This window comes from Camelina sativa, chromosome 5 (assembly GCF_000633955.1).
Source record: "Camelina sativa cultivar DH55 chromosome 5, Cs, whole genome shotgun sequence".
NCBI classification, from domain to species: Eukaryota; Viridiplantae; Streptophyta; class Magnoliopsida; order Brassicales; family Brassicaceae; genus Camelina; species Camelina sativa.
The window spans coordinates 1216663-1225026 of NC_025689.1; the positions used below are offsets into that span (position 1 = coordinate 1216663).

The 8364-nt window shown below is 35.7% G+C and overlaps 3 protein-coding genes across 3 annotated transcripts in view; 2 read left to right on the top strand and 1 right to left on the bottom strand.

Annotated features, from left to right (window-relative positions):
• On the bottom strand, positions 101-1104 carry LOC104784754 (ubiquitin-related modifier 1 homolog 1). Its single transcript, XM_010509823.2, has 4 exons — positions 958-1104; positions 735-819; positions 548-630; positions 101-372 (listed from the first exon to the last, which is right to left on the bottom strand). The coding sequence occupies exons 1-4, from the start codon at positions 978-980 to the stop codon at positions 255-257; spliced, it is 309 nt and encodes a 102-aa protein (XP_010508125.1). The 5' UTR covers positions 981-1104; the 3' UTR covers positions 101-254.
• Positions 3670-6267, top strand: LOC104784755 (peroxisome biogenesis protein 16-like). The gene is made up of 7 exons (XM_010509824.2): positions 3670-3890; positions 4163-4220; positions 4471-4690; positions 4789-5359; positions 5441-5508; positions 5784-5845; positions 5948-6267. Exons 1-7 carry the CDS (start codon positions 3822-3824, stop codon positions 6007-6009), a joined length of 1110 nt encoding a protein of 369 aa, XP_010508126.1. The 5' UTR covers positions 3670-3821; the 3' UTR covers positions 6010-6267.
• The window catches only part of LOC109125218 (transcription factor TCP9-like), a 2760-nt gene continuing 1902 nt past the window's right edge, over positions 7507-8364 (top strand). Inside the window, exon 1 of the mRNA XM_019245157.1 lies at positions 7507-8354. Coding sequence (XP_019100702.1) covers positions 7805-8354 — 550 coding nt within the window. The 5' untranslated portion in view covers positions 7507-7804. The remainder of the gene's footprint in view (positions 8355-8364) is intronic.

Here is an 8364-nt window from a genome sequence, read left to right on the forward strand (position 1 = left end):
TTCCAAGTCCTCCAATTCAGAAGTATAAAAATATGCTTGTATAAAGTAAATCCATAATAAGAGACCAAGCTCATGGAATTGTTCATTTGCTGCAGTTCAGTGACAAACAGATATGCAGATTCAGATCTCTTAAAGTGATATATCAATCTTCAAGTAAACAAATACATTACATTCCGTAGTGGTAGAGATTACAAACACAAAGTATCACGATTTGCAAAAAAATCCTAGACAAAAGCTCTAGAGATCAGATCTTTTTATCCACCATGCAAAGTAGAAATGAAAACTATAACATCTTTTTCTTCGATGGTAGTATCGAGCTGACCACTTAGCTCCCAATCACAGTCATTGACTAGCACAAGAACCCCAGGTCTCCTGCACAAAAACAACAATTGTTTTACATCGTCAAAAAAAAAAAAAAACAACAATTGTTTTACATTAAAACCTTACATTGAGCTGACCAAAGAGACGAATCAATCAACCATTCATGTAACAAATCAACCCTTAATTCCATTGAGCTGATGATAGAGAAGAAGAAAACGAGACTTACACAGTATCTCCTTTCATGAACATCTCAGGCCTCTCTTTGATCAGATTTGTACGAACCCATGATAGCAAATGCTTCATAGTAAACTAATCCATGAATTAAAAACAAAGAAGGAATGAGTAGAGGCAAACATTATAGGAGCTTTATGATCCAAAAAAAAAAAAAAACCATAAGAACTTAAGCTGCTTACATCATCATCAGCAGCAGCTCCATTGGGCAAATCGACGTTAACTTTATGAATCTTTTCAGAATCACAGAGCAGCTCTAACCCACCCCTACACAATCAAAAAAATCAATCGTTCAAACGTACATAAAAAAAACACCAAATTTGATGATTCAACAGTTACATGCCAATTACGAACAGAGAGTGTGAAAAACTGAGGAAATTAACAGAGATATAGTGATAAACTCACCCGAATTCGAGAGTCAATTGCATCTTCGTTGATTTGTATTTGCAGGAATCCAAAAACTCAAACCCGAGAGAGCTCTTCTTCTTCTAGGGTTTTTCGTCTTTCAATCGGAGAGTGAGAGAGATACGCTCGCCACAGTTCGTATAGCTGTGTCTTTGCTATTCATAACGACGTCGTTACCAATTTAAGAGATGTTGGGCTTTTATTGGGCCTATTTTATTACTACTACTAGATAAGGCCTATTTACTTTTCTCGATTAGTGATCTTAATTACCACAATTTTCTTATTAGTTATTACGGTAAATATAGTCATTGTTTAATCTTAAGTAAGTTACATTTGGATCATATATAAGACGAAGCTCTCTATATATATATGTGAAGAGAAACGCTTCGTTTGTTAATTACAACTACAACAAATCTCAGCTTTGAAGTTTGAACAGCTCGAGGAAAAATACACATCCTGAAATCAAAAACACAAAAAAAAAATGATATTATAGTTTGTCATATAAGTCAGCCGAATTATCAATTCGTTACAACTGAGATGATGTCGTTGGTCATCGTACTTCACGTTCAAATGATATTATAGTTTGTAATTGGATTTTTCAACAAAAAAAAGGGTCAACTATACTAAAAAGGTAAAAGTTAAACTTGCCCATTATATAATACTCCTACGAAGGTGCAACAAGTGAAGGTGAGAGAAGTCTTACTTCAGCCACACTTTTCCAGGTCTTTTTTATTATTATTTTTATATTCCATACAATTATCTTAAAATGTTTACAAAAAATGTGTCTATGTATTATAATGAATAAATAGTTGTATTCCAAATGCAGAGAGGAGAGTAAAATTTTGGGTGCACAAACGATATTGTTTACTTACTGTCAAGGTCGAAATATGGACGCAGACTAATTAGCTAGACCAAATTATTCATATTAATTATATCATGAATATAGACATCAAAGAAATCAATATTGACTACTATTTTTAAATCTCTGGTTACAATGCATCTATTTGGTTTTTCAAAAAAAAAAATGGATTGATTGGGTTTATTATGGCTACTAGTAATTCAATCCTAATCAATGGCTCCCGAATGTTGCCCCTAAAATATTTATCACCATATCTATTCATATTATGTGCAGACCTAATCAAAACAAGGGTTACATGTGGAGACAATTACGAGTCTAAAAGACAGAATGAAACGGAAACAGATAGAAAACCAAACAGTTATAGCAGTATAGTAGATTGAAAACCAAACAGTTATAGGCAATAGAAACAGTTGCAAAAGTTGAAAAGGAAACCGTAGAGATAGAGAGTAGGTAAGGGCTACGCAGATTTCCTTAGATGACTGAGGCGATCATACGACGCAAATGTTAGAAAATGACTCATCGCGTCATGACCATTGATGTATACGAACTCTAGCTTATCAACGGACATGATTGAGTCCTAGATTTTCCAATAGAAAATTTTGATTGGTGGCTGATATTTTTCCCTAACGACCTACAAATTACCAAGTAAGAAAAGGAAAAAAAATGATGTAATTAACCACATTATACAAGCAAAATTTTCAATGTTAAAAGAGAAATTAGTCAGTTTTCTCAAACTGCCAAGTTAATCATGATGTTTTTTTTTATAGTTTTTTTTTTCAAATAGCGATCACGAATGTTGGTTTTATTACAAATAATACAAATGTTGTATTTTGTTTTGATTCATTAACATTATACTGATATTATAATATTATCTTGATCACATATGTTTTTAATAATACGTTGTATTTTGTTTTGTTTTGATATTATCTAAGTATGTCTGAACTCATATCTTCTCCAATTGTATTGTAAATTTGTTAAGGATAACATTATATGTTTGTACATACTTTGCAATATGATCACATCTTCTGGCTGATTCATATTTATAATATGTTGCTTGCTTTGAACAGCATTCACAAAGATACCATCGAAGATCCCATATAATCCCAAATCTTATGTCCAAAATCATGTGATAAACAGATATTTTTTATTAGCACAAATCAATTATCTCATAAATTATAATTAATTAACATCTAAATCTATACTAATATTTTTGAATTACATTTTGACAATATTCTTTTTTCGTAAGATTTTACCAAAATGTACTTGAATTTGAGATAAATTAGACTTTGCATTTAACATAAATTTGAAATTACAAAAAAAAAAAAAAAAATTAGAACATCCGATAAAAAACAGATCCACATCCCTATCCCATATTCCCTTCTGTTTTTGACATTAGCTTTAAAATCAGAAAGATATCCCTTTTCTGTTTTTTTATTAGCACAAATCAATTATCTCATAAATTATAATTAATTAATATCTAAATCTATACTAATATTTTTGAATTACATTCTTACAATATTTTTTTTTGTAAGATTTTACCAAAATGTAATTGAATTTGAGACAAATTGGACTTTGCATTAAACATAAATTTGAAATTACAAAAAAAAATTGGAAAATCTGATAAAAACAGATCCACATCCCATATTCCCTTTTCTGTTTTTGACATTAGCTTCAAAATCAGAAAGATATCCTTATAGTGATATATGCCTATTACTTTTCCCAATGAATAATCCTGTGCTAAAGAAGACACATCGCATCTTTACCCGTTGATTTATACGAACTGTATCATATCAACGGACAAGATTGAGTCCTCGTTTTTTTAACTAGAAAATAGATTTGTTGCCTGCCTGATTGATATTATTTTCCCCAGCGACCCCAAAGAACAGAAAAAGAACACACAAAAATAATCAGAGAGATTTAAACGTGAATGGAGTTTTCTTCTTGTATCTAAATCTCTTCTGTAAAATCGAGAATTCAGTTTTGTTTATATATCTGAAGAAGCTCCATGGAAGCTTATAAGCAATGGGTTTGGAGAAATAGAGAGTATGTACATTCCTTAGGATCCTTTGCCAACGTAAGATTCATTACTCCTTAATCTTTTTCTTTTTTCCCCCTCAATTTTATTATGTTCTGATTCTCTGTCGATTAGGGTTTGTTTTTGCTTTCTCGTTAGTGTCCAATTTCAGAGTTTTCATTGTCTGGGGTTGTTTTAATTTTTGCTTGGAGAGACTAGTGTATATATATAACAGTGAAATCTAAGATCGAGACGTTTCTTTGTATTGGATTTAAGAATGAAACCCTTTGCTTAAAAGTATGTTTCTTTTGTTGTTGTTGTTGTTGTTGCAGGGATTGACATGGCTGCTTCCTGAGAAGTTTTCATCTTCAGAGATTGGACCAGAAGCAGGTTTTGTGATACTTTGGTAACATTTTACTATTTCCTTTAGCCCTGTCTTAGCTCCTAGAGTCTCTTTCTGGAATGGAACTCTGTCCTATACTCAGTTTTATCGGTTCTCAAATCGCATGTTTTGTGTCCTAGGTCTTCAACATTAGAACCTTTAACTTTAAAAAGAATCTTTCTTTCTTGCTTTTGTGTATCTCTCTTGTTCTGATGAATTTGGATGTGTGCTGAGATTTTTGGTGATCTTCTTTTGTAGTAACGGCTTTTTTGGGCATATTCACAACTATCAATGAACACATTATTGAAAATGCTCCAAAACCTCGTGGTCATGTTGGATCTTCCGACACTGATACATCCCTTTCTTATCCGTTACTCATCGTCATCCTTAAGGACTTGGAAACTGTTGTGGAAGTTGCGGCTGAACACTTTTATGGAGACAAGAAATGGAATTTCATTATTGTCACTGAAGCTATGAAGTAAGTCTTTTTTGTTTCTTCTGATCACTTGGATCTATTCAACATACTTAGTCGGCATTATGGTATCCTGGCCTCTGATTAGGTTAGTCTTGTTTCAGGTCTCTGATTAGGTTAGCCTTGTTTCGGAATAGCGGGTATAAGATGCTTCTTCAAGGAGGGGAAACACCTAACGATGAGAAAGATTCTAACCAAACAGAGTCGCAAAATAGAGCTGGTAATTCAGATATGAATCATGGACCTCATAGTTTCGTAAACCAGAATCATCATAATCCATGGAACATGGAAGGACGGGCATTGTCAGCTTTAAATTCATTTGGTCAGAATGCAAGATCAAGAACAACAACTGCATCTGCCACAGGCTGGTCTCGAAGAGTTCAACATCAGCAAGCAGTTATAGAGCCTACAATGATCAATGAGAAGAGAAAAACTCTCTCCGAGCTTTTATCTGAGAAGGGAGTTAATGGAGCGTTATTTGCAATTGGTGAGGTTCTTTTCATAACGAGACCGCTCATTTACGTGCTTTTCATCAGAAAATATGGAATCCGGTCTTGGATTCCCTGGGCTATCTCTCTTTCCGTGGACACACTTGGAATGGGTATTCTTGCAAATTCGAAGTGGTGGGGGGAGAAGAGTAAGCAAATCCATTTCTCCGGACCTGAAAAGGATGAGGTTAGAAATTTTCTCGTACCTCAATCAGTCATAGTAATGTTGAACCGGTTTAACTGATAATTTCTTGTTTCAAATTCACAGCTTAGGAGACGGAAGCTGCTATGGGCATTATACCTCATGAGAGATCCATTCTTCACCAAGTACACAAGGTGAGTGTTTATGAGTCCCATTTCTAAGGGTGTCTAATCCGGTTTTTGGTTTGTTTTTTAAGATTTATGAAGTTTAGAAAGCTAAAAGAAGTTATGTCATTGGTTTCAGTTATGGTTTGTTCTGAATTGGCAAAAAAGTGAAACCCAATTGCTTTATTTACTCTTGGCTCGTCACTGTCGTCAGTTAATATCAGATTGGGCATAGCTAGGTTCAGGATAATAGCGTAATCTGTCTCAATTAATAATAAACGTATATGGTTTGCTGGGGGTTGCAGGCAAAAGCTGGAAAGCTCTCAAAAGACGCTGGAACCAATTCCGTTGATCGGATTTCTCACAGGTATACATAGAAAATTCCATATCATTCACAAGATAACTAATACTCGTGTTTACTTGCATTTATTCACTGTCTCTTTTCGGTGATCTCTCGTGGAAACTGCAGAGAAAATTGTGGAGCTTTTGGAGGGAGCTCAGTCACGGTACACTTACATATCGGGATCATGAAGTAGACCGTTACTAATGGTTTTTTGCAACAGAAGAAAAGAAGAATATATCGCCATTGTTGGAATACTTTTATGTAGATCTTGGATGGAAGACGTAGGGAATGGTTTCAGGCTTTTGTAAGAAATCTACATTTATTGCAGTTTAGGACATGATCATTCACAGACATATTTTACCGGTTTATGTCTGAATAACGGACCTATACAATAAAACAAGCAATAGCGTGTTAATCCCAGAATCTTTATTCGTTAGCGGAGGTTAAAAAGGTATATAGTATAAGACCGTTTTTTTTTTGGTAATACATTTGCATAAGAAAGAGTGAAAGAAGATTGTAGTATGATTTTAATGCATGAGAGAATTAAACCCTATCATATACCTCAATTATTTAATGCTGACGTAGTGATATGCTGTGCAAAAGTTGGTGGCTGCCAAAATGACAACATTATCCCTCGGTGGTAGGCCCGAATCTGTTATCCCCTCCTATCATCTATGTGTTGTGTGGAACCTACAACTTGGTTATCACCTAAATCGGTCTTGAATTTGTGTTTAGGGTTTAATCGAGTTCGGTTTACTTTTAAATTCTAATCTGATCCGGTATTTGTCTGTAATCTCTAGGGTGTGCCGGGGAGTGGTAGGGTCAGAGTTGGGCCTAGCTCTCAACAATGTGTGGTGTAACCGGCACTTGGATAGTACTAGTAGTAGGGTCCGAGTTCAGCTCAGGTCCACACTTTCACTCGTTATGTAGCCCTATCTTTTTCTGGTGGTAGGGTCCCCTCTTTCCGGTCGGTCATATGTAGTAATAGCCTAATGGTTCATCAAACCCGTTTCGGCGTTTAAATGGAGAACCTATGAACTCGAAACTAGTTTGAATCGGTTACAATCTAGTTAATGTCGAACTATGACTTAAACCGTTTTACTTTTTTTACCTGATTTCTAGTTCGGCTTGTATTGGATATGTTTGATATCTGGAGTGAAATATTATTTGTCCCAAGTACAAGTACGTAGGTATGCGTATATTATGAGAGCCGGTTAAGTTAAAAAAAAAAGGACGATAGGATTTTGGAATCCAGGAAAGAATTATTCCATAGACACTACTAATTAGCTTCTTCTTTTTCTTTTTGTTTGGTGGCGCAGCCTTGTGACCTACATAAATGGGGTCCAACCCCATGTATGGGGCTTACAGCTTTTTTCCAAGAAAGATATCTTTTACTTTTCAACCATTTGAAAAAGTTAAAACTTGACGGCTTTTACAAACACTACTGGTGATAGAACTTTTTTTGTAGCAAGAAGCTAGGTAATTAATTAGTTTGGGAGTGTACTTACTAAGTAACCGGAATGAATTTTTAATCAGACATGATGTCTTTAAGATTTGAAGCTTCTCTTTTAGGTTAAAACCAAGTATAAACACTACAGTTTTTATGAAAAAGATATAAAGTTAGCTGGACCCCATTGTCGAGATGGTCCCATAATTAAACTGATATAATAATAATAAGAAGATAGAGAAATGAAACGGGATTAGTCCACGTGGTAAAATCAGAATGATTCTTTTAAAGATCATCCAACACATCAAGACCGTTGATTTATTCCCGCATCAAAAAAGCGTTCAATACTACTTACTATTCTCAGTTTCTCACTTGCTCTCTCTGTTATATATAAAGAGAGACGACGAGTCCACATTTACTAATTAATCTCCTTGGACGTGTAACGCCGTTAAATCGATTCTTTCCCACTGCCATCCTCCGGTTTCTCCGTTTCGCTTTTTCGTCGTCATCTCCACCGTCCATTTATATTTTTTTCAATGGCGACGTATCATCAGAAGCAAGAAGAAGTTGGAGTTAAAGATCAAACTCTTAGTAGAGCCGTTGGAGTTCGAAACGTCGAGACTTCAAGACCTTTCCAAGTAAATCCTACAGTGAGTCTCGAACCCAAGCCGGAGCCAGTGATGCAGATGCAAGCTCCGTTGTCTTTAGCTCCACCGTCGTCGACTGGACCCCCATTGAAGAGAGCTTCGACTAAAGACCGTCACACTAAGGTCGAAGGGAGAGGGAGAAGGATACGGATGCCTGCCACGTGTGCGGCTAGGATATTTCAACTGACACGAGAGTTAGGTCACAAGTCCGACGGGGAGACGATTCGGTGGTTGTTGGAGAACGCAGAGCCGGCGATTATAGCCGCCACGGGTACGGGAACGGTTCCCGCTATAGCTATGTCGGTTAACGGAACCCTAAAAATCCCGACGACGACGAACGCTGATTCCGATTTGGGTGACAACCCGATGAAGAAGAAACGTAAACGACCTTCTAACAGTGAGTATATTGACATAAACGACGCCGTTTCAGCTTCCTCCGGTTTAGCTCC

Coding starts and splice junctions, on each gene's coding strand:
- LOC104784754 (XM_010509823.2), bottom strand. CDS start 980: ATGCAATTGACTCTCGAATTCGG. Junction 820..957: donor CAATTGACTCTCGAATTCGG/GTGAGTTTATCA, acceptor TTGATTGTGTAG/GGGTGGGTTAGAGCTGCTCT. Junction 373..547: donor TTCATGAAAGGAGATACTGT/GTAAGTCTCGTT, acceptor GTTTTTGTGCAG/GAGACCTGGGGTTCTTGTGC.
- LOC104784755 (XM_010509824.2), top strand. CDS start 3,822: ATGGAAGCTTATAAGCAATGGGTTTGGAGAAATAGAGAGTATGTACAT. Junction 4,221..4,470: donor AGAGATTGGACCAGAAGCAG/GTTTTGTGATAC, acceptor CTTCTTTTGTAG/TAACGGCTTTTTTGGGCATA. Junction 5,360..5,440: donor CCGGACCTGAAAAGGATGAG/GTTAGAAATTTT, acceptor TCAAATTCACAG/CTTAGGAGACGGAAGCTGCT.